The sequence below is a fragment of the Polypterus senegalus genome, chromosome 1 (genome assembly GCF_016835505.1).
Source record: "Polypterus senegalus isolate Bchr_013 chromosome 1, ASM1683550v1, whole genome shotgun sequence".
NCBI classification, from domain to species: domain Eukaryota; kingdom Metazoa; phylum Chordata; class Cladistia; order Polypteriformes; family Polypteridae; genus Polypterus; species Polypterus senegalus.
Genome location: NC_053154.1, coordinates 166577485 through 166604011, shown reverse-complemented (window position 1 = coordinate 166604011; position 26527 = coordinate 166577485). Strand labels below are relative to the sequence as shown.

Below are 26527 nucleotides of genomic sequence, written 5' to 3'. Positions count from 1 at the left end.
CCAAAATGTAGCTCTCTCCTGGTATCAAACCTAGATTTTCTTCTATTAGATAGTGAAGCATGATTCATCACTCCACAGGACTACAGTGATCTTATAGGCTGATGTGAAGCTGCTTGGCCATGGAAACCCATTTCATGAAGTTCCTGACACACATTTCTTGTGCAAATATTGCTTCCAGATGCAGTATGGAACACCGTTGTGAGTGATGCAACAAACGATCAGAGATTTCTACGTGCTATGTGCTTCAGCACTCAGTGACCCCACTCTGTGAGTTTGTGTGGTCTACCACTTCATGGTTGAACCATTGTTGGTCCCAGACACTTCTGCTTCACAATAATAGCACTTACAGTAGACCAGGGTAGATCTAGCAGATAGAAATGTCACGTGCTGACTAGTTATGAAGGTGACATCCTATGACATTACTATGTTTAACTCTTTGAGGGCTGAATATGTTTTTCCAAAAAGTTCAGTTTTCTGAAAAATACACAAAGCAATGGTTTCACACATTAATCAACATAAAACATCTGTTGCTACAAGCTGTGGCTGCTGTTGGTGCATGTTTGGCATCTCTGGCAAAAGTGGCTGTGCAGGGGTGTTTCGATGGCCAGCAGGAATGCATGGTGGGCTGGCTGCCTGGCTGTCTTCGCACAGCAGGTGGGCTTCAGTGGCAGTCACAGTTTGTGACGCAATATGGTTTGTACTTCTTGTCATCATAAGTGGTGGTCCTCCCAGGCAAATGCTGCTGTAGGTGTATCAGCTACACAACACCACGATCAGCTGGGGATTGATCAGCTGATGCTGTTACCTCACTTACGTTTTCGATATCCATCTCCTGATCACTTGCATCAAATTCCAAGTCCGACAATTCAGAGTCTGATTCAACGAAAATAAGTAAAATGTCCATAGAGTGTTTTAATTTGCACATCCTCTTTAGTCTCATGCCAGATGTTAATGCCATTTTAGAGGTTGTTTGCTCTTTGCTACTCATGAACGAGCAGGGAAATGAAGTTAAATCAACAAAGCTACTTAACTTTCCTTCTAAAAAGAGTCAAACTAAAACATAAGGGCGAGTTTTGTCTCAGTTTACAGCCGATTACCATCCTCTACCCCTGAGTTTCGACAAACACTGACATCAATCCTGAAAGAGTTAAAGTCACTGAGCTCTACACTACGAACCATTCTACTACTATTGTTGGCCAATGGGGAGTCCATGGCTATGTGTTTGAGTTTACACACTTGGTAAAAATGAGTGCGGCTAAAACACCTGAATACAGTAATCTGGATAGGTGTCAACTATTGGTCATATAGTGTATTACTGAATAATAAATATACTGTATTATCCATTAGTCAATTAAAACTGATGCCTAATCACCTCAGCTCTCTCTATCAATCTATAGTACACGTTTTTCCCATATTTTTTATTATTTATCGCCCATATTATTATATATACTCAATATATATTATTTGTTTCTTGTTAGCTCTTTAACCAAGGCAACACTGCAAACCATGAATGGCACCTTATAGATGCTAAGGTGTTTGGTTTGGGCAACTGTAGTTATATGGGCAGCTATGTTTCTCCACGTGTTTCTGAACTTTAAGTTCTTTGTGAGCATAAAAAAGAGAAATAAAAGACTTGACCTCAGTTTGATTAAAGAAACTGGCATTTTCAAAGCTTCCACCTTGTCAAAGCTCTGTTTGCCCACGATAAAAAAGGGATCATCTTGAACTCCCAATACGTTTTTTTATTTTATACTTACAACTATCTCTATATATAATCTTCATTTGGATCTTGATCTTTGTTTGTCCGCGAATGAATTAGAAGAAGAAGCACTAGATGGCAGTAGAGAGACAGCTAAAACATAGGCATTGCATTAAGAATCTCCTCCAGGCTTATACTACTGAAGACTGTAGTACTCCAGTCACACCTCAAAACACAGACATTCAAACTAAACAAATTGTTATGCTTTAAATTAACTAAAGAGATCTTCATTTAGATCTTGATCTTTGTTTGTCCGCGAATTCCATGCATGCGTAGACCACCTTCCAGTTTAGTACGTTGTTGTTACTCACGGATGTGAACAATGTGCCGGAATAACGAAGGGGTGGTGGACAGTTTTACGCTGGTTAGCTCCTGAGGCCTGGTTAGAGAATAAGATTGCTGAAGATAAAAGGTACGTGCCTACGTAACATATGGATGAAAGAAAGACAGTGGTTAAAACGAATGACAACATAACAGCATGTTCCGGAAATTATTATTGTTACGTTGTAGCCGGCGAGTGCTGCGCGTCTCACAGTTGTACCGTGGCTTGCTCACATGTCAGTGAAGTGATCCCTATTTATGCTTTAAAGAGCCTGGATACCTGTGTGTCCCCCTTTTATAACCATTGCTCCGTGTATATTGCCTTACTCTTTGGATTACCACAAAGCAACCTGCGAGATTGGAGAAAAGTTGAGAAGAGATCGTGAAAGGAAACAACAGCGTCGTGAAAACGAGATGGACTGTGAACGGACAGAAGCAGAAATGCTCCTACACCACCACATAATTACTATTCGGACAGTGATTCTGAGTAGGCCGTTACTATCGAATCAATGTCCAAGGGTTTTCTTTTGTAATTCTGTTTCCCTTATAAAAAATGCTGTGCGACGAAGGGCCCAGTTCACGACTGGCAGCCACGTTTAAACAGGGAGCCCTTCACAGACAACTTTAACACGCACAACGTAGTTGGGCGCACATGGCTAGTTTTATATAACTATTGAGAATTTCCACTGTTGTGTATATACACATTAGATAGCTGAACTGTTATTCCTCATTTTATGCTTGATGGTGTTGTTGCTGTTTCTTCACAACCTTTTCATTTATTGAGATGTCACATCTCCTCCATTGCCAACCTTTGACTCTTTAGTAGCATGAAGGCATTGTTTTGTTCCTAAAGCAGCTTCAATATGACAATGGTTGGCCAAAACAATGGCCTTCTGATCCTTATAATATAAGTGTTATTAAAGACCAGAATTCTCAAGAAGAACACACACACCACTCTTCAGTTTGCCCAGTTTTGGATGACTCTAATTCTTTGATGATAGCTTTTATGTTTTCATGTGTATGATATAACGTTCAGTTTCCTCCAAAGTCACACCCCAGCATTGAACCGCCATGTCTAAATGATGACAAAACCCCAAAATGGAAGAATCCACAATAAAACAAAATGGAAAGGCAGTAAACATCCAATGAAACAAAAATAAAAATTGACTTAGATAAGTACATAACTAAGAAAGCAAATAATGGAGATCCATATTCAAACATCTCCAAAACTACCTTTAGAAGTTGGCAGAAACATGTATCAATGGAGGGATACATTTTAAAGTGTGAAGAATGATAACAGTCTGTAACTGACGTCTGACAAAGACAGCTGCTTTAAATGGCTGTGCCTCCTCTGTTTTTGTCACTTGCAGATTTTCATTCTGTTTTCTGTTTCTGCTTGTTTGTTATAGATTGTCAAGAACTGCAATGAAGGTGTGAGAAAAATGAATCGAACGGAGGAGCTCATTGCCATTGAGAAAACCCTGGAGTTCAAGTTCAAGGTAAACGTTGTTTTTGAGTCAGGAATTCATTAAGAATATATGAGAAATTGCATGAATTATAATTCCATTTATGATTAATAAATTGATCAATCAGTTGTAAATATACAGTATTTCAGGGTGGGTTTCAAACTTAAAATCAGCATAAGAGGCTGAGGGCTGCAAACTTTCCTAGTGAGCCTTTTATGAATGTGCTGCCAACTTGTTTGTAATTGTGAATATCTTCATTTTCTTTCTATTAAGGATATTATGTTTACACTTTGACTACTGATTTATTTGCATTTTCAGTTATTTTATGTTCATTTAGATATTCATTTTACAAATCCGTATGCGTCCTGTGTAATTTTGTTGTTTCTTAGCCAGACTGCTACTCTAAAACAAACACTGAGAACTTCTCATTCCTAGTCGTGACCAGCAAATGGAAACTGTCAGTGGACATCACCCAATCTCATATACACTAACGAGGAGCTTAGCAAACATTTCCCATGGAAGTTTGTTTTAAATTAGGACTAAGACCTTCTAACATAGTAGCTTTTCAAATTTTATGTAATATAAGTCTATAAAATACTTCCATTATAACATATTTATGTATGTGTCTCTTCAGTCAGTGCCAATAATCTCACACTCCAGGTGGTTGGTGAAGCGAGGAGAATTACTTCAAATGATGGGCCCAAAGAGCAACCGGACTCTTCACTCCAAGAAGCTCTTCCAGCCTCTCTACTTCTTCCTATTCAATAATCTGCTGTTGGTGACGAAAAGAAGCTCCAGGTATGGGACAGCTTTCCACAGCATTGGTGGCTTGTTGATGTCTCTAAACAAAATGAGGCCATGGGTGTGAAAAAGTGAAGAGTAAAGTAACTAACTGGTGCTATAATCAGAGTGTCACTGGATGGACTTTCCGTAGATTCTCCACTAAATGTTTGCTACCATATTGTTCTTGATAACCACATTTGTTTTTAGCTGTTCTTTAATATCAGACAATTGCCAATGTAAACGTTTGCATTATTGGCAGTCCTCAAAGGGTTCAGTTGAACAGATTTGAATGTTGATTTCTTTTATGTTGTTCTCCTAACATTTTTATGACCCAAAGCCTGGTGTCTTTAGAGGTTTCCACATGGCTGCTGTCACAACAATTAAAAAGAGCCATAGAAAGGTTTGGGGAAGCCACCCGTATTTTATTCCCTGGCTACAAAAATGGCTAAAGATTTGTACTGATGTGTATAAATTGGAGTCCAGAACAGAACTGAGGGGCTGGAACTGGACGGGTCTTCTTCACTCGGGCCCGGAAGTGACATCAAAGTGACCAGAATTGCTGTCATTAGGGCCAGGCCGAATTTCCCATGAACGGTCTGCAGAAAACTGAGGGAAAAGAGTTAGTGCACTTCACCACCTCACAGTCTGGCTTGGGATTACTCTCATTCCAGCCCTTTAGCTGCCTCCCATGCACACGTGTGTGACACTGCATCCTCGAGACTGTCAAGCTGAGGCACTTTGTGAGAGTTGGGCATGCTTGTGTTGGCATTGCATTTAACATCAGGACAGCAATTCATTATCTTATAAAAGGAACTTGGAGATGCAGGGAGATTGTCATAATTTTTACAGCTGTAAGTGAACTCAGTGGGGTCTTTTTAACATTATGTATCTCCTGTTGGCGTATTTAGTGCATTCTTTTCTTGGTTTTATGCTTCCTATACTCTTTTGTTAGCTTGACTCCTGTTCATGTATCATGGTACCTTTTTGTTGCTCACTAGGAGCTATTGTACTCTAGGCAGGTACTTACATTGTTTTATGTTTTTTTTTTCATATTTCTTGTTTTTTCTTCATTAGGATTCTTTTAATGTGGTTTATCTTTTAATTTTCGCTTAGTTTAACAAAATTTTTTTTCAGTTTCCCAGCAATGTTTGGATATGTTAAATGACTGAGATCACTGTGCTGATATCATCATGAAAGTAATGAAACATAAATGAGATGGTCACTTTATGTATTATCCCTCAGTGGTTAATGCATCCTTATTATAGTTAGTTCCTAAATTCATTTACACTCCAGTGCCAAGTTTGTTTCTCTGAATGTAACTTTTGCTTTGCCCTTGACTCCTGATTAATGGCTAGCCCTTTAGGTTTGGTTCCAAGCTTTTTAAATCCCTTGTATCATCCACCTCTGACCCTTTTTTTTTTTTTTTGACTAACCATCTCCTGGTCATTTTTGCTCTCTTACAATATTCCTCAGACATTTTGTGTGTTCCTACAGCCTCCACAACACTTTTCTTTTTTACAGATTAACGTCAGGGACTGAGAGCATTTTACATTATGCTGACTTTTGTTAGGATCTCATTTGAAGATGTTCTGATTTATTTCATCTGATTGTTACTTTTATTATTTGTTAATCTGTAATTTCAAAATGTTCTGATTCATTTCAGGTCATTTGTGGAATTATGCCTGTTTCTGTTTTGGGGGTTATATTAATTTTTATATTTTTGTGACGTTATCATGGTACCTTTTTTTATGGTTTTCTCAAGAGGCGGTGGCATTCTTTGCACTATTCTCATTGTCACAGATGCCCACTGTTAGCCGTGCAGAACAAAAGCTGCACTATTCCTGACATCAAAAGTGGCAGAACAGACAGAAATATAAAGTCAATCCCTCAAATAAAGAAAGATTGCTAAACACAGAGAAATACCTCTGAATGGAACAGAAACCCAGTTAGCAATTGCCATTATTAGAAAGCAAAGAATGGTGCCAGGACAACAACCTCACCCTCAATGTTAGCAAAACTAAGGAGCTGATCATGGTTGAGGGAGCATCGTCCTATTTACGTCGGAAGGGAAGCTGTGAAGCAGGTTAGCAGCTTCAGGTTCCTTGTGGTGACCCTCACTGATGACTTTAAATGGTCAAGTCAAACTTCAGTAGGAGTTAAGAAAGCACAACAACGCTCTGCTTCCTCAGGAGAAGGAGGAAGGTCCAGATGTTACCCACAACCCTGTGCAGTTGCTACAGGTGTGCTGTGGAATCCATTCTCACAGAATGCATTACATCCTGGTACAGCAATTGCTCAGTTCAAGATCACAGAACTCTGCATCGCATGGTGAAAACAGCAAAGCAGATCACAGCCAATCGACAACATCTACACCGCACGGTGTCTCTGGAAGGTAAACAGTATCAGTCGGGACTCCAGCCATCATGCACTGCCACTTTCACCCTCCTCCCATCTGGGAAGCATCTGAAGTTCATCTGAACACGCACCTTCAGATTCAGGAATAGTTTTTACCCAACTGCAATTGGACTCATGAAAAATTAGTAATCTTATCAACTCCACTGCTACTACTACTACTACTACTGCTGCCTTACACATACATTTTCTGACACTCTTTATCTTTATTTTGTATTTATTCTACAATTATTTTGTCTCTGGTGTACTTTCCGTGTCTGCGGAGGCACATGCAAGTAAGATTTTAATTGTATGCATGACAATAAACAGTTACATTTAATCAAGTATTAAAACCCTCAGTAGCAGTTCTAACTCAACTACGTTATTATAAAATACTAGCTGTGTAAGCCCCTGCTGTAGAAATCCCAGGGTCCTAGAAAATATTGAAATTGTCAGAAAAAAAATTTAAATGTAGAGATGTCAGGTAATTGAACTCTGGGCATCTCTCTCCTAGGAGGTTTTGTTTTGGCGACGTGTTTGCCTCGCTTGTGTATTAGAGGCAGGAGGAAAAGGAAAAGGGATACCGTTTTTCCGATGTGCTCGCCTCACTTCTATATTAGCAGCTAAGCGAGTGACTCTTTCTTCGGAGGTTTCGTTTTGCCGACATGCTGGCCTCGCTTGCATATCCTCGGAGGTGGAGCCCTTAGCCCGACTCCACCCCTCACTTCCGGACCGGACAGACAGACACACACACTTCCACGTGTAGACGTTTATATATAAGACTCGTAGCCAACCCATCAGCTAACTGAGCCAACTCATCTAGTATGAATACACAGTTTAAAAATAATATTCAAATTAACGTCAACCTTGTTTTATACTTGTTCCTCTCCGCTGGTTAATGGTTGAGAGCTGCCGCATGTCATTTCTCATGGTAATTTTAGGCTGTTTCTTGTCAAATGGTGTGTCTCCATCATAAGAATTTCTGGATTTGCTTGAGGAAGTGAACTCGGCCATTGGCAGAACTTCTGGTGGCCCAGTTTTCTGAATCAAGTAGCTTTTACATATTGTGTCACACAAATTACAAATGTAGTAGCCCACTGAATTAGTATACTGTATTACATTAGAGGCTACTTTGTGAATGAATGCATGATATGGTGCTAGTCAGTGACAGTCTGGGGATCAACCACTGCACCCCCACTGACTGTTCTTTATTGGGTGTTTCTCCCTTAAAGACTGGGCTGGTCACAAATGAACATGAAAAGTGATGTCAAGAAAAGCTTGACTTTCTTTTTTCGTTTGTCATCCTGTCAATGGGTTCTTAAAGTCTGACACAATATAAGCCTCAATTCTATGACTTATATGAAAATCATTTGAATTACTTTATGTCAAATATTTGGTTATTAGTTGTGTATGTCTTCACAACTCTTGTATGCTATTGTCATCTACTTTCTTATTTTAGTGGTGACAAGTATCAAGTTGTGGACACGGCGTCAAAGGCAATGTTAAGAACCGAGGACATGGAAACCGAAGGAATAACTCTGAAAAACATTTTTTGCCTGAGGCTACTGGAGAACCAGGAGGAGCGAGAAGTCACCTACATGCTGAAGGCCTCTTGCCAGTGAGTGATAGCAAGAAAATATTTTATGTTACGAAATACAAGAACTATTAATCCTTGTGGTGTAATGTAAAAGCAGTGCTGCAGAAAATACTGACTATATAAGTGTGCACCATGTTACAGAGGGAGGGGTTGCTTTTTCCTCATAGATCCATGGTCCTTGTCTTGAATCCCATTCCTGGTCATTGTTCATGTGGAATTTACATTGTTCTTCTCGTGTATTCAGGAGTTTCCTCTTACATCTCCAGTGGTGGGCAGGGAGGGTTGCACGGCAATTCCAAAGTGGCCCAACACAAGAGTAGAGGTGTGCATGAACGGTCGCTGTATTGGCCTTATGTCCAGTACTGCCAAGATACGGCCTGGGCTTTCAGTGCCCCTAATTTGGATTAAGTGGCTTTGAGAATGTCATGTTAACACAAAATTAGGAAAATTATTGCAGTGGCTCTGTGCCGGTTACCCACAGCTGGCATACTCCTCTTACACTTGGGACATCAGTAGATGTAAACTGAGGTTGGACTTGGCAATGAGGACACATAATATAGCAAGGGTAGGTGTAAACATGCTTAATGCTTTTATTTTCCAAAATGTTCAGTATTCAAAACAAAAGTGCAATGCAGTATGATTTTTCTGAAATAAATTAATTATCCAATAAAAAGCAGTGTCCCGCAGAGGTTAAAAAATCCATAAGTAACTAATTCAATAAATAGGTTGAAACTGAAGGTTAAAAACACAGTCTGGGTCAATCCACAGAAACCACCCTTCATAAACCGACGTCTCCCTTGCTCAACATTTATGGTCTCCTGAGCGAGAGGAGACGTCCGCCAGCATGTTCAGTCATTCTTCACTCCGGCTCGTATCCGCACCACCATCCTTTGGTGTTCAGCCGGGAACTCTGTGAGCCTTGCTTTCTTCTCCTGCTGCCTTTCTCTCAGCGTTTAGTGGGAGTCATTCAGAGCAGATGATCACAGCAGGAGCTAAACTGCCCCGTGAGCGTCGTCCGCTCCCCCCACCTAGGACCACTTCATGACTGGTTGCCTCTTTTCCAGAGTGCCGACTTAGCCTTACCTTTTCTTTTCCATATCTGTGCCTTTAACCTCTATCTCTGTCTCAATTTTTCATTTCTTCTACTCAATCTCTATCCTTTTATACTTCAGTGGGCGTAGGTGTTCTAATTATGAACCCAAGAGCACTAATGAAGAAATCGGTCAAACTGTGTGCGTCTGCACATGAATGCGGGCTCAGCCAGTGCCCTAATTGACACCCTAGGGCCGCTCCTCCAGAGTACAGCGGGCACCTATGCCCACCCAAAGCCTGAGTACATTGTTTTTATTAAAAAAGACACAGACACAGACACACACACTACTATGGACCTTCATCTCCCATCACTACGGGGATCAGTGGAAAAAGTAACACACCCTGCAGGCAGCGTGGCACAGTGTAGTGGTTTAGGCTTTGGACTTCAAACCCTGCAACTGACACTGTGTGGCTGCAAGCAAGTCACTTCATTTGTCTGTGCTCCGACTGGAAAAACAAAAGAAGTGTAACCAATTGTATCTCAAATGTTGTCAGTCATCTTGTATAAAGACATCAGTCAAATAATACATAAAAAAATAAATAAATGCAGACGACCATCACAGGACACAGTCAATCAAATAAGGGCCAGTTTAACATGTTATGCTGGGATATAAGAGGAAAACTAAATGTATGGAGGAAATGTATGGTGCTGGTGTTTTACAGTTCTTATCAGCTTAGCATTTGCATCTTCTTCCCATGTCGTGATTGTCTTATTTTCCTCCCAAATTCAATATCCATGAACAGGTGACTCTAAACCGGCCCATCACAAGTGATTGTAGGTGTGTGCCTGAGGAGGCCTGGTGCCCCATCTAACCCTGGTTACTTTAACTTTGTTCTGCCAGTGTTTTACTTATTTGAAATACGCAGTTTAAGAAAAGTGAAAGGTTACATGAACAAATGGACTGCTTTCCAGTTTTTTAGAAGGCAGACTCCCTGATATACTTACATTAAAGTGAGTATAATAAGCAAGCCAAGAAAAGATGCTGTGCAAAAATTCCAGCAGATGGCGCTTTAAATCTAAACATGTTTTTCAACGTGAACTCATCTGTTTGTCCAAGCTGATTAAAACTGGTATTTCAAGCATTCCAAAGCCCAAGTCTCAGCCACCAAGTTTGAGAATTACAGGAGTTCAACACAGCATCAGTAAATCTCGAAAAGTGCACTTGTGTTAAAGAAACTATCTCGGAGCTCGGAGCTTTCTGAAAAGAACTGCTGAGACTCGATTGCTAGCTGTATCTTAGCCAAAAGCCTCCTTTAAATCGTAAATTTAAAATGTGTAATGTTTAAAATCTACCAAGGCTTCCTTTATCTTATATTCCATATCATTTACTTTAAGTTTGAAGAATTTTAACAAAGTAATTGATCATTTCAAATAAAAAGAAAATATTTGATATTGTGTCTTTCTGCAGTAAACACCATTTGATTGGGTTTAATAACAGCAATACAATTGTTTATGTACTTTTATTTTGCTTAAAATCTGCAGTTCAGGGGGTCAAAAGCTGAACTGGAATTTTGTGGTTTCATCTAGTATGAAATGTTATGTGGCCCTGGACTAAGGGAGAAATAGGCACATTTCTATTTTTATTGCCTTTATTATTAAGATTTACGCCTCTGGAAACAAAAGATACATCTTCTGACAGATCAATGTCTACCTGTAGGAGATTAGTAGATACACAGGGCAGTTGGCCGTTAACATGTGTGTTTGTGTTGGCAAAGCAGACATGAAGCAGGCCTACTAGTGGTCAAGGAAAACAAAAAGATAACCAAGAGGTGTAGCCACAAAATGGGGTGCTACAGAGAAGGGGAGTCCAAGAAAAAGCCATGTGAAGCTATCCATCTATAGCTTGTTCCTATCAACCTACATTATATTCTACATAATGCCTTTTTATCTATCTATCTATCTACCTATCTATCTATCCTCTGTTTTATGTAGTACATTTTCTATTTGCCTAACTCCATTGGATATAGTGTCTTATCATCTATCTATGTATCAATTATTGAGTTATCATTAGCAGTTCTACTTACTTTTCTATGGACTTGTGATGTTCATAAACTGTTTAGCTACATGAACTCTATATTGTATTTATGTAATTGTAATATATATATATATATATATATATATATATATATATATATATATATATACATACAAATATATCTCACACTGCTATCGTGGGTTGCATCAGGAGTGGGCAGGCGGAGGAGTATAAGAACCTAATCAAGGACTTTGTTAAATGGTACGACTCAAACCACCTACAACTGAACACCAGCAAAACCAAGGAGCTGGTGGTGGATTTTAGGAGGCCCAGGCCCCTCCTGGACCCCGTGATCATAAGAGGAGACTGTGTGCAGAGAGTGCAGACCTATAAATATCTGGAAGTGCAGTTGGATGATAAATTGGACTGGACTGTCAGTACTGATGCTCTGTGCAAGAGAGGATAGAGCCAACTATACTTCCTTAGAAAACTGGCGTCCTTCAACATATGCAGTAAGATGCTGTAGATGTTCTAACAGACGGTTGTGGTGAGTGCCCTCTTCTACGCGGTGCTGTGCTGGGGAGGCAGCATAAAGAAGAGGGACGCCTCACGGCTGGACAAACTGGTGAGGAAGGCAGGCTCTATTGTAGGCATGGAGCTGGACAGTTTGACATCCGTGGCAGAGTGATGGGCACTGTCAATGATTGGAGAATCCACTGTATCCACTGAACAGTATCATCTCCAGACAGAGGAGCAGCTTCAGCGACAGACTGCTGTCACCGTCCTGCTCCACTGACAGACTGAGGAGATCATTCCTCCCCCACACTATGCGACTCTTCAGTTCCACCTGGAGGGGTAAACGTTAACACTACACAACATTATTGTCTGTTATACCTGCATTTTTATCACTCTTTAATTTAACATTGTTCTTTATCAGTATGCTGTTGCTGGAGTATGTGAATTTCCCATTGGGATTAATAAAGTATCTGTCTATCTATTTATTCAATATGTGCACTGATCAGCCACACCATTAAAACCACTGACAGGTGAAGTGAGTAACATTGCTTATCTCATTATATTGGCACCTGCCAAGGGGTGGAATATATTGGGCAGCAAGCGAACAGTCAGTTCTTTAAGGTGATGTGTTACAAACAGGAAAAATGGGCATGCCTAAGGATGTGAGCAACTTTGACAGGGTCCAATTTGTGATGGTTAGAGAACTGAGTAAGAGAATTTCCATACCAGCAGGTCTTGTGGGGTGTTCCCAGTATATAGTAGTTAGTACCTACCAAAAATAGTCCAAAGAAGGACTACTGTTGAACCAGCGACAGGATCATGGGCAGTCAAGGCTCATTGATGCAGGTTGTGAGTGAAGGCCAGACTGTCTGGTCCAAACCCATAGAAGAGCTACTCTGACACAAATTGTGGAAAAACTTAATGCTGGCCATGATAGGAAAATGTCAGAACACACAGTGCATCGTAGCTTGCTGCATATAGGGCTGTGTAGCCACAGACCAGTCAAAGTGTCCATGCTGAACTGTTAAACTCTGTCCACTACTGAAAGCACCTACGATGGGCACATGAGCATCATGGAGTTATGGAGCAAGGTGGCCTGCTCTGATGAAACACATTGTCATTTAGAGCAAGTGTAATGCTGAGTGTGTGTGTGTGTGTTGTTTACCTGGGGCAGAGATGGTACCAAGATTTACAATGGGAAGAAGGCAAACTGGTGGAATTGGTGTGATGCTCTGGGCAATGTTCTGCTAGGAAACCTTGGGTCCTGACATTCATGTAAATGTTGCTTTGACATTTACCACCATCATCATCATCGTTGCAGACCACATACACCCATTCATGTCAGTGGTATACGTTGATGGCAATGGCCTCTTTCAACAAGATAATGCACCCTGCCACACTGAAAAAATTGACGAACATGACAAAGAGTTCAAGGTTTTGACTTGGCCTTCAAATTCCCTAGAACTCAATCTGATGAAGCATCTGTGAGATGTTTTAGAAAAATAAGTCCAATCCACAGAAGTCCTGCCTCACATCTTACTGGACTTAAGGGATCTGCTGCTTATGTCTTGGTGTCAGATACAACAGGACAATTTTAGAGTCTTGTAGAGTTCATGCCACAATGAGTCAGACAAGTCAGAGCTGTTTTGGTGGTATGAGGGGCACCTACGCAATATTAGGCTGGTGGTTTTAATGTTATGGCTAATCAGTGTGTACATTTGAATTGTATAAATGTATATATTTCATATAAGTATATATACACATGTATGTATCACTAGGTCATTATCTAGCCATCTGTCTACAGTTAGGTCCATAAGTATTTGGACAGTGATTTAGTTTTCAGAATTTTCACTCTGGATTGATTTGGAAAAGAAGGAATCAAGATGTGATTGAAGTGTAGATTTGCAGTTGTAATTTAAGGTGTTTAACAAAAACATTATTTGAACCATTTTGAAAAGACAGCCATTTTTATACATGGTCCCCCATTTTCAGGGGCTTAAAAGTATCTGGACAAACTAACAGAGAGAGAGAGAGGTTAGGAGCACGCACTGATACAGTGCATTGCTGCACCCACCACACGACTAACCAACTCAGGTTCCAGATTAGAACTCGAAACTAACACAATCATAAATATAATGATTATTTTAAGTATTTTTAAGTATTTGCTTGAAAATCCTTTACAGTCAATGGCTTCCTGAAGTCTGGAATGCATGGCCATCTTCAAGTGTAGGGATTCCACCCATGTGATGCTTTGCCAGACTTTTACTACAGCTGTCTTTTGTTGCTGCTTGTTTGTTGGACTTTCTGCTACCAGTTTTGTCTTCAGCAAGTGAAATGCATGGGTTGAGGTCAGTTGATTGACTTGGCCTTTGAAGAATATTCGACTATTTGTGTTGAAAAGCACATGATTTGATTTTGCAGTATGTTTTGGCTCATTGTCCATCTGTACTGTGAAGCATTGCTCTATCAGCTTTGCAGCATTTAGCTGAATTCGAGCAGATAGTAATAGGCCTTTACACTTCAGCAATCATCCTGCTACTTCTGACTGCAGTCATATCATCAATAAACACCAGTGATTGGCTTCCATTTGCAGCAATGCATGCTCATGCCAAAACACTGCCTCCACAATGTTTCACAGATGATGTAGTATTCATCTGGTCATGAGACATTTCTTCTCTTCTCCATACTCTTCTCTTTCCAAAATTCTGGTATATATTGATCTTAGCTTCCAAAGAAAATTGTTTCAGAATTGGGCAGTATTTTAAAAAATATTTACTGGCAAAGTCTAATCTGTCCTTCCTATGTTTGAGGTTTACCAGTGGTTTGCACCTTGTGGTAAACCCTCTGTCTTTACTTTCATGAAGTCTTCTCTTGATTGTACAGTAGACTTTGCAATTGATAGGTCTGCCTCCTGGAGGGTGTTCATGGTTTGGCTAAATGTTGTGACTTGTTTTTTCTTCACCAAGGAAATAATTCTTCAATCATCTAGCACAGTTGTCTTCCATGGCTTCCAAACGTTAATTCCACACTTGGAATTAACTGCAACCTTCTACCTGCTTAACAGATAATGAAATAATGAGGGACCTGCTCACCCAGCCTGTGGAACAGCTTGCCAGTCGATTGTCCTAATACTTTTCAGACCCTGATAATGGGGGGACTATGTATAAAAATGGCTGTCATTGCTAAATGGCTCATACTATATTTCTGTTAAACCCTTTAACTATTTCAGGGTGGATGTCGACTTTTGTGAACCGCGAGGGTTGAGAATGGTAATCAACTTGTAAACGATGAAAAAACCTGCCTCTCACATTTCAATTTGACTCACTTTGCTAGGATGAAAGTAAGTTCCGTTGGTTTGACCCGAGATTCCCTGTGCTCAAGTGAGTAGTGAAGAACTAACAACGTCAAAAATGGCATCAACATCTGGTGAGAGATCAAAGCAAATGCACAAAGCAAAATACTCCATTGACCATGTCTTGCTTTGTTTTTGGATTCTGACTTGTCGAACTCCGATTTTGATGCATGTGATCTGGAGATTGTGCTTGAAAATGAAAGTGATGTAACACCATCAGCTGATCTGGGTGCTGAGGACATTTGAGTTGGTGAACCACCTATGGCAATGTTCACCTGGGAGGACCGCCACTTACAATGACAAGAGATACAAACTCGATTGCGTTGCACTGTGCCTGGAAGCCGGTATGTTGTGCATTTCTGTCAGCGGTCGTGCCACCCGTGAGTGGCTCAAGCCACAAGAGATGGCAAACTGGTGGCCACAGCACCCCGTAACAGATGTTTAATGTTGACCTATGTGTGAACCCACCGCATTGTGTGCTTTTCAGAAAACTGTGTCTTTTGGAAAAAACATTCAGCCCTCAAAGAGTTAATGAAGGCTGAAAGCCAACACTTCAATCATGTAATTATTTCTTCTTTTTAAATCTATTGTGTTGTCATATAGAGCCACAATTATGAAAATTGTGTCAATGTCCAAGTACTTATAGACGTAATGGTAACTATGTGCTTTTGTTGTTCAATTTTCCATTTAGTTACTCGAATGTCTTGGTAAACCAATAGATGGTTTTCAGTAAATATCTGTTTTTGGAATTCAGAATGCAGCAATACTTTAAAAACATGCAAAAATATTTTAATGTGGATCAGAAAAGGCAACTTAGAGTACTTGCTTGAATCAATAAATGAACCCTTATAATTGTGAAGTAGATTTTTTTCAACTTTTAAAATATTGTTACATTTACCTTTAATGTAAATACAAAATGTATTTAACTGTGTAATTGCACTGATCATTCTGTAGGAGGTGGTGTCACATTGTAATGACATTTCAGAAACATGAATTCCATCAGAAAGTCATCTGCACAAGTGCCTTTGGCAAACTCCCTGTATTGAGCCCATGACTTCATTGGCTGCTCCCAGCTCTCTCAGAGCCTGGCAGATTTCTCTGTGGACTCTGAATGCCATTCCTGTGTCTCCAGCTATGGTAGTTTACCTTCAAAATCCAAGATACATTACAGAGTGTGCTCTGTAATGGCATCCTGTCCACGGTTGGTTCCTGCCTTTTGCCTGATGCTGCAGGTATGGACTTAGACCTTCTACAACCCTGAAATGGGTAACTGGTTTAGAAAATGGATTGATGGTTAAATATTGGGGCAGTGCTAGATCAGCTGTACTGTGTGCATTATATCTTTAATTAAAGTAAGAGAGGAAAATAACACTTCATATATCTAATGCTCCAGGCTTGCTAACATTGCTGCTTGTGTCTTCTGATTTGATTTCCAGGAGTCGAAAAATCCGCTGGATGAGTGCACTGAGCCCAAATCCAAGGACCAAGTTCATCTCCAGTAGCTCACTGACAAGTAGGTCTTCACAAGGAACAGCAGCTCTTCTGCTTTTCCTTATACTTTACTTGTTTTTTATGAAGCACAATAAAAAGCATGGTGTCCATAAAATTGAGATGACCAGGAGACAAAGAAAGACAAAGTCTCTGATAAACCAAAAAAGACAGGCAGGGGACAGAAAACTGAGATGAAAATCCAAAAGTAGAAACAGCAAAGATCAAAATAAAGATATAAAAGGTCTGAACCAAACTAAGAGGAAACAGACATTTTCAACCGTTTCTTTATTATTCCAAAAATTGATTGCGAGAAGCTGCACACCACCATCTTAAATAGGCAGTCATGTCATGGCACCAGCAACAGAAATAATGACTCTAACCATATTGCCACAGCCAATAGATAAAAAAAAGGTACAAAATGGCGGCTGTTGTGACTGAAAGTGAAAACAAAATGGTGGCACAATGAGCTCCCAAAAATACTGCAAAGCATAAACAACAACCGAAAAATAATAAAAATAAAAAGGTGCTAAAGTGCGTCTTTAACTTTGAAAATGAAAGATTACGACAGATGCTGACTCAAGTCACACAGATATGCTACTGACCAGATTCTTCCTTTTTGAATTCCTATAAAACATTACAATACACTCGAAATAAAACTGAGGTCTCACCATATTTGTTTTATTATCTATGCAATCCTAAAGCAGAGCCGTCAATCCATTAGGCGATATGAGTTAGCCCTGACACCCAAGTGGCAACATTTATGAAAGTTGAGGGGTGCCCACTCTGGACAGAGATGGGTGCCGTTTATGTAACTCAAGCAGCTTGTGCTTTGTACCTTTCTGTTACATTTAAACTATGGACACCAAGGAGGCCCCCAAACCCCACCCTGCATCCTCAGGTCCTTGAACTCTAATACAAGATCCTTGTAATAAACACATTAATGAGAAACAAATGACACCATCATAAAAAACCATCACATGCAGTTCAGGGTCCTCATAATATGAAAGCATGCTATATACACCGAGACACACTGTTTTGGTAAGACAAGGGACGCACCCTATGGACACCAAGGGGTTGAAGTCCTCAATGTCTAATAATACTGAAAGTGCACTGTGAACACCAAGGGGCACCATTTATGTAATGTGCATTCTGGACCTTATCTGCCCACCACAGCCATGTCTACACTATGGACACTGAGGGACGCCATTTTGGTAGGACATGGGTCGATACTATAGGGTGGTCCAGATCTAATTATGCAATTTTCATTACTCTATAACTTATTAAGTTTATTACATAGAAAATCACCTGAAAAATCCCAGACCATCGAGAGGTGCGCAAACTGATGACATGAAGAATCGCCTTCGCACTGTCGTCGCATAAATCAAAGTCATCCAGACAATATGGATGTGCATAATTAGATCTGGACCACCCTGTACAGACACCAAGTGGGAGAGGTCCATGAAGTCTAAAAATATCGAAACTATGATATAGACACCAAAGATTGCCATTTACAGTATGTAACACTCGTTCTGTGCTTTATCTGCCCTCCATAAACCCAACTATGCTATGGACACCGAGGGGTGCCATTTTGGTAGCTGTACATCCAGACCCTCTATCGGCCTAGGGCTATATAAGGGCTTCGACCATCACTGTCATAAAAATGTTGTTAGAGGCAGGACTGCACAGACACATATCAGATTCCTAGGCTGCTTTTGCAATTTAAAGTCATATTTCACTAAAACTCACCATTTGGACTAAATTACAATTAAAAACATTTAATAGACATAAAATAAAAAGTTCCTTAAAAAGGGCATGGATTAGTTTCTTCATATAAAACCAACTGTTTTCATTCTCTTTGACAATGGCGCTGTCATGTCTGTCATCAGAGTTGCTGATCCTGTCTGGAAACCTTCTTCAACTTTGAAGGGTGTGGCCACCTGCATGTGCAGCGGTGCCCATTTTCAGTCTGACCAATCAATCACCAGTGATGCTACATCCAGCTGTCCGTACCTCTAGAATTTCCATCACTTGCCACTCCCACTGGACGTTTTTATGACAGCATTATTTGTTTCTCCTTGACATGTTTATGACAGATTAAATGTACTTACACTGATTGCTGTCAAACCACTCTGTGTGCCCAAAACAACTGCTCAGTCGTCCAATAAACAAAAGTCTGCCTGTAAGGAGAAGCGCAGAGCGCAGGGTGTCACGTGATGTGCCCCCAAGCAGCTTTTCACTTTACGTAACCAGCTTAATCAACATTACGAAGTGAGTCACAGTGAATGTGTGGGAAGATAATAGTGCGATGGTATTTACTGTTCTGAACTCTATCTTTCACCCAGGGATTTTGAGAATCAATGGTTGTCAGTCAACAGTCAGTCTGGATCAAGGCTGAGTAAACAAACCAGGCTCCTGGTCAGCAAAGTGTGACCTAACAAGCTTGGCACACATTAACGGGCATTCCCATAATGATTATGCAACAGGATTGTCAATGTATGTGGAACTCTGGTGCCAATTCATCACAATCTATGATAAGCATTTCATTTCTTTTGCCTTATTCCAGTAGAAAGCCATGGAAGCACTGGAGCACAGACAGAATGTCTGTCCAGGTCCAGCACAGGGCCCAGTCACACCCACTACTCACTAATTTCATGTCTTTGTGTATCCTCAGAAAAGTCAGCCTAGAAGAACCAGGCTGGATTTCAATCCAAAACCCTTGGGCTGTGAGGCACTGGTGCTAGCCATTGTGTTGACCATCAGTTATTCAGATCTTGATTTGGTGTCTTCCATGGCATCATCAAAGAGGAAACAATTGTAGGAAATTCAAGACCCTGAATTTAATTAAAGGAGCTTGTGGATTGTATGGCACAGCACGGCAAAAAGATGAGAGAATTAAGTGGAGAGAGATGAGCATTATCGGCAAACTGGTTTCCAACATTACCATTCCTGAACATTGGTGTCACTTAATGTATCCAGTAAAAAGATTCAATATTATTTTATAATGGAAGATTCACTTTGAAGTCCTACACTCCTGAGCGCAGAGTAAAGCAGAATTCAGAAACTGTGTTAAATCAGCACAGATCCAAGTTACTCTGAAATTTTATACATGACTACCATGCACTTAACCCTGCCTTGGATTAAGCAACTTTGATAGGACATCGATGGATGGATGGATGGATGGATGGATTGAAGGTATCTTGTGGTAACATGAAACCATATAAATGAGTCATTTGGACTTTAAAAGTTCCAAATCATCTTGAAAATCCCACAATACCTTACATGATGAACTTTGACCAACATTGCCAATTATTTCATTACAAGGTGAGGCTAGAATAAACTATCATCCCAAGGGGTCGACCCCTAAAGGCGCAGTGTGCTCAATAAGATGGCTCTCCAATGCTGGAGAGAAAATAGTTAACGGTGAAAGTTTGTAGCACGTTGTTGATTCAGCTCAGCAGATACCCCCCACCCTATGCCGAGGGCCCGTGCGATTTCCTGCTCTTGTTAATCTTCAATAATTAAAAAACTCGGCGGCGGCAGCAGCATTCCTCAGAGGATTATTCCAGCTGAATCATGCCTCTGTAAAGCCACGTCCGCGAAAGAAATCAAAAGGGATTTGCACCGACTGACGTCCCGCAGGCTGTAGGGCCTAATGTCTGGATTTGGCCAGTTCATCATCTCGGCTCAGGCTGGCCTCGCACCAGCAAGATATGTGTAACCTTTTCGCCAATTTGCCGGTCTGCCTTTGCATTGTTTTGCTGCCTTGTTTTCCAGCCTGATTGTTTTTTTTTTTTGTTTAAAGTGGCCTTCCCCTTGAAGCCATGTGGTGGACTGAAGGGTCACATCGTTCTCCGCACCATGTGTTTGCTGCACTCCTTGTCACTTTTAGCTGAGGGCCATGTCTTGTTTTCTCCTCGCGGAATGTTAGAGGAGTGTTGGGCTCAGGGTGTGTAATTGGCTGTCTCCCATCTGACAGATTCTCCGCAGGTCCAGTGTGTTCACCCGTACGTAGCTCAGGAAGAGGATGAGCTTTCTCTGGAGCTGGCAGATGTTCTCTGTCTTCTAGAGGAAACGGAAGATGGTCAGTGCTTGATTTTTATTTTACATCTTCTAGTGCGCCCACTGTGATTACAGGGCAGCAGGCGATATTCTAAACAATCCACACACGTGGAATAACAAGCCCAAGCAGCTGATTAGCAGCCCCCCAACATTCACGCTGTTTTTCTCTTTCTTGAAACAGGTTGGATGTTTGCCGAGCGCTTCCATGACCGGGAGAGGGGCTGGTTTCCCGGGAAGGTGGTGGAAGTGATCCAAAATCAGCAACTTCGGGCTCAGAACCTCAGAGAGTGCCAGCGCCTGCATCCGCCAAACCCAGGAAAAGTCAAAGTGTTGACCTCCAGGGGGCGCTTTACCAAGACAGCCCCCCACTGACACACACGGAGGCTTCAGTGAGATTTAGGACGTTGCAGTATTTAGGGCACAAAAAAAAAAGGAGCAGCACAAGGGCCGAAAAAGGGAAGGCCACCAGCAGCTGATGTGTTCGGCCTGAGCCAGGACTTCTTAGCACATACAGCAACCAGTGGAATTTATTTTAGTACAAAAATTGCGAAAATATGCATATATACACAGTATATATATATATATATATATATATATATATATATATATATATATATAAAATAAAAAGGTTTATATAGAATTTCTAAATATTTCAATTGTATCATTTAAACTATGTATGAGGGTAATGTTGCTGCCTCACAACTTTACTGTCCTGGGTTCAAATCCTGGCCCCAGTCACTCACACACAGTGTGGAGTTTGCAGAGTGTCCACATGGCCATTTCTCACACACTTGAAAGATGATGGTGTGTTTAGGTGAACCGGCGCCTCTGTATTGACCCAGTGTGCTCTGTGCCTGACTGACATTGCCTTGTGCCCCATGTGCTGATGAGATCGGTTCCTTTCCCCAGCAACCCTGCAACTAGATTATGTGGATGAAATAAATGGGTGGATGAATGCTCTGTATGTGTTTAACACTGAAACATAAGAAAGAACATAAACACAACAAATTAACTATTGGCAGGGCCGGACTGTGGTAGCCAACTGGCATAATCTGCATAAGTTAGGATGTCTGTGATTATAAATATCAGCTTGTTCAGTATGTCATGATGTACACAAACAGACCACAAAGGTAACAAGCTTAGACAACCAAAGAGTTTAACAAAAGCTCAGGCATGCACAGTCAACTCCATTCATATGATCAGAGATGGTGTTTCCACCATAAGAGTTACAACACAACAGCACAGAAAGTAAAAAGGCTCTATACCTGTCACGGCTGGCATGACAGCAATATGTTAGCTCATGTAAATAACAGCAACAGTGTGCAAAATCAAAAAGTTTAGAAATCTTCTTCACTCAACACAGCGGGTCTGATGGTAAAGTGCAACTTCAGTCCCAAACAAATCCAAAATGTGGCATGACGAAAAAAATCTATAAACTGTCAAAAGTAATCGTAGGCGAACACTTTTCTCTGCATGCCGCTTGATCATAACTTAAATACTCTTTTAGACACTAGTCATACCTTAAATGCAACAAAATGAACTGCAGCTAAGTACCATGGTCTCAGTGCCGGTCGAAGCCCATTTGGAGCCCTAGGTGGGGTTGATAGATGTCATCCCTCATTGGCCACAGTGGGTAGTTTGCATTATTTGTCTTTGACAACCTCTGGGTTTCCCTTCATTGTCCAGAGTATACACCCTTCAGGAGCACAAACGACACCCTTTTGCTGCATATACAATGGACCTTAATGGTTGTGCACTCCTTGGTGACTTTCATTATCATCATAGTTTGATGACTTGTTTGGGGGGGTTCCCCGTTCATTGCCTGGAGCGCACACACCTTCAAAAATACAAACAGCCTCATTTTGTGTACATATCACAGACATTATTATCATACTTCTATGACCTGATTGATTTGGGGTTGGGGAGGTATACTCCTTGATGTCCATCCCTTAACTTTCATGAAAGGCCTATGTTGCCTAATGGATTGACACAGCTGGCTACATGTGTACTGCAGCTAACAGTGACTCTACTGTCATTTTTGGCATTTTTTTTTCCAATTAATTATACAAATTAATTTTGCTAGTGGCTTTTAAATGTTTGAAGTGCCACACGAGACTCAGATCACGCGGCCCAGCAGCAGCAGTAGCAAGCCAGCAGCTGATCGAGCAAAGAGGATGTAAAAAAAAAAAAAAAAAAACCTGTATTTGTTTCCCATTGTATCACCATTTAAGAGGGGGTTTCAGAGGAGCGGCTGCATCTCCTTGGGGTGCATTCAGCCCCCCTCATCACAACACGAGTGGTAGAGACATAAATTGGCTGGCGTGTAGCTTAGGCTGCGGGAGGGGTTGGCGAGCAAAGTGAGCGAAGTGGGTAACACTTTACATTAAGTGTCCATAATTTCACTGTAACTACTACATATACCTGTATAAGTAACTATATAGTGTAACTATGAGTTATTACTTTGTACTTACTGTTGTGATGTATAGCCGACCGTTCATCCCAGCCAATAACCCCATGCCGCCAGGTGGAGCCCTCCCTGCAGTATGGAGATGCCCCAAAGACCAGCAGGGCCCCATGGACATTGGAGTCTTTATGCACAGCCCTGCTGGATACCATAGGGGCCACTAGGAGACGCTGCAGGGAGGAACGTAAAATTATTTGCCTTACGCCCCGGAAGTACGTCCGAGTCACATGAAGAAAAGGACTTTTGATCTGACCTGGAAGTGATAGGAGATCACAAGGACTGGGGATTGGAACACTTCCAGGTCAGGGATTATAAAAGGATTGTGGGAGCTCCCAGACAGCAAGCTGAGCTGGGTAGAAGGGTGGCAACGCGTCTGGGAGTGGAGGATTGGTTTATTATTGTGTATTCGATAGTATTTAATGAGTATTGTGGAGACAAGGGTGCTTGGTGCAATGTTGAATAATAAAAAGTCCCATTGTTGGACTTTTATCTGGTGTCTGGCGTCTTGGACAAGGGTTCAAGAGAGCGATAGCATACCCTGTCACACTGTGTAATACAAAGTAACGCTATAGTTAATTACTCAATTGTCACTGTTATTCCACAGTGTATATAATTGCAATGTAACAATTTATCACTGATCCAAAAACAAGTGTACTTACATACTTACAATGTATCTGTACTGGCAAAATGTAATAAAAACATCAGGGTACATAACTACAGCTATGTAACAGATGTTCCATGGTCTGGGCAATTTTAATGAAGAATTGCAGTGATATCTGTTTAGGTTTTCAATATAATATTTTAAGATCTTTTTTAAATGGTGAAAACATCTTTGCAAAATGGTTAATGCTTTTGCCTCACAGATCCATTATCCTGAGGTGGAATTCTGTCTGGAGATATGTGTGTAAAATTTGTACGTTCTACCCTTGTCTCCCTATGTCTTCTTCATGGGTTTTATTGTCGCATTCTAGGGACATGTAGGTTGGGTTACGTGGCCACATGTGTGAGAGCGTGACTGCTGGTATGTTTGTCAGTCGGCCCTGCAATGGGATGGCTCCCCATCCTGGGCTGTATCCTGCCTTGTGCCCGGTGATGCTTGGAATGGCTCTGCAGCCCTGTGTACCTTGATTGAATGATCCAAGTTTGGCAGTATTATGTTAGGGATGGGTATAATGATAGCCAAAAAATTCAGCAATAAATAGTGTAACACATCTACAAGAGTGTGACAAATGCTTGTTTAAGCAAAACATGTCAAGGAGGTGCCCCTCTAGATTTGGGGAAAAAGCGTTAACCATTTTGCAAAGATGTTTTCACCATTTAGAAAAGATCTTGAAATATCAGTGAACACATAAGCAATTATCACTGCAATTCTCCATTAGAATTGCCCAGACCATGGAACATCTGTTACATAGTTGTAGTTACATACCCTAATGTTTTTATTACATTTTGAAAGTACAGATACAATGTAACTATGTAAGTACACTTGTTTTTGGATCAGTGATAAATTTTTACATTGTAATTATATTAACTGTGGAATAACAATGACAACTGAGTAATTAACTATAACGTTACTTTGTATTACACAGTAAGTATGGAGTAATAACTCATAGTTACACTATACTTATACAGGTAATTGCATAGTTATGTAGTAAGGTTTCTAAACTCTTTTGGAACTCACCCCACGAGACAACATGCCGAAGAGCGTCCCAAAGTGCGATCGCCCCGTCTGTGGAAGACAGCTTCTCTGTTGCTGGGGCAGCTCTGCAGTGGCTTGCTGTGAAAGCAAATCCGAGCCGCCTACGGTTGTGCTAGTTGATGGGTGATACAAGGAACATTATAAATGCAGGGAACGGTATTACTTGGCCATGACTCTGCCTGATTGCTGTGTCTGTGTATAGGAGAGTGGTAGATCCTGCTACAATAAATAACCATGCTATTCCTGTTTCAAGCTGAATAAAGCTCCTTTTGCTAAAGTACTGAAACTCACCTTCGTGTTTTGGGGTGCAAGACAGTGACTCACACATCACGATATATATCATTTGTATGGCAACTTGAATAGATAATGGTTATGTGACTAGTTATTGGTCACAGAGAGATGGAACTGGCTGGACTAGAGCTTAAGGCCAAGTTCCTTTGCCACTCTAAATATCTACAAGAAAATCCAGTTTTCAGTGTTATTACCCATAATGGAAGTGCATTGTGGATAGAGATAGGTTTAATTTATTGAACACACTCTGTGTGTTCCATTCCCAGCTCATTTGCCGTCTCACTGGAGTCTACACTGTGTTTTCTTTGCCCACTACTCCAGTGTCCTGATACCTTCAAAGCTGTGCACATTAGAATGGCAACTCTTAACAGGCCCAGATGAGTGCCCTACTGTGGGCTGGTGGCCCTTCTAAGTTGCTTTCTGCCATCACTGAACTCTTGGATGAATGAATGAACTATCTGGCATTAATTAGAGGAAACATCCACTTAGCCCAGAGGCTTTTATCACTGCTAGGGAGGAGACATCGCCAGCCAGCACACAAAAGGAAAAAAAACTTTACACCACCTGCAACTGTGAACGAGGAAAATGGAAAGCATTTGGAAGACAGCTGAGTGACGCTTTCTCTAAATAACCACCCTTGTGAGAGTTCAGTCCATTGCTTGTTCAGTACAAGCCCCCCATGGAGCAACTCATGGTGAGATAGATGCTTGTCGCTAGACAAAATATACTTTGATATTAATTTCCGAAAAAAAAAAGCACAGGAAATGTATAAGGACAGCCTGCAGACAATCAATGACCAAACCAGTCAGTCATTTCGGGTTCATCAGTCTCAACATGGTTCAGTGCCCCCTCTAGGCCACAAGGAAGACTAGTAATCATCCATGGTAATGCCCGGCTCATTCTGCCAAAGTAATGCTAAAAGCACTCTCACCATATCCAGATCTGGATGAAGCAACCACAGAGTTATCTGAATTACTGAAATAATAAAAAGAACATGTCAAGTATTTATTAGTGAACATCTTTGGATTATTTAAATAAATAAATGCATAACAGCTGTCCTGATTTATTGTTGGTCTTCGGCCCATCATTAACAACATTTTCTTGTAGGGCACGATCTTCTCAAATGTTGATTACTCCAGCTAGTCTGCTCCCTTTACCCTGACTGATCTAAACACCCACCAGAAACTTCCATCTCCATGGGTTCAGGTCCATTGTGGCCAGCCATGAGTTCTGAGAGACTACTTGTAGCAGTAGGGCCCACCCAAACCAGATC

The 26527-nt window shown here is 40.9% G+C and overlaps 1 protein-coding gene across 2 annotated transcripts in view; it reads left to right on the top strand.

Moving 5' to 3' along the window:
* ngef (neuronal guanine nucleotide exchange factor) overlaps nucleotides 1-21235 on the top strand; it is a 112177-nt gene extending 90942 nt beyond the window's left edge. For both annotated transcript variants that reach the window (XM_039762307.1, XM_039762301.1), the window contains 6 exons: nucleotides 3490-3579; nucleotides 4181-4344; nucleotides 8180-8338; nucleotides 16690-16766; nucleotides 20721-20825; nucleotides 20985-21235. In XM_039762307.1, coding sequence (XP_039618241.1) covers nucleotides 3490-3579; nucleotides 4181-4344; nucleotides 8180-8338; nucleotides 16690-16766; nucleotides 20721-20825; nucleotides 20985-21175 — 786 coding nt within the window. In that variant the 3' untranslated portion in view covers nucleotides 21176-21235. The remainder of the gene's footprint in view (nucleotides 1-3489; nucleotides 3580-4180; nucleotides 4345-8179; nucleotides 8339-16689; nucleotides 16767-20720; nucleotides 20826-20984) is intronic.
* The last annotated feature ends 5292 nt before the right edge of the window (nucleotides 21236-26527 follow it).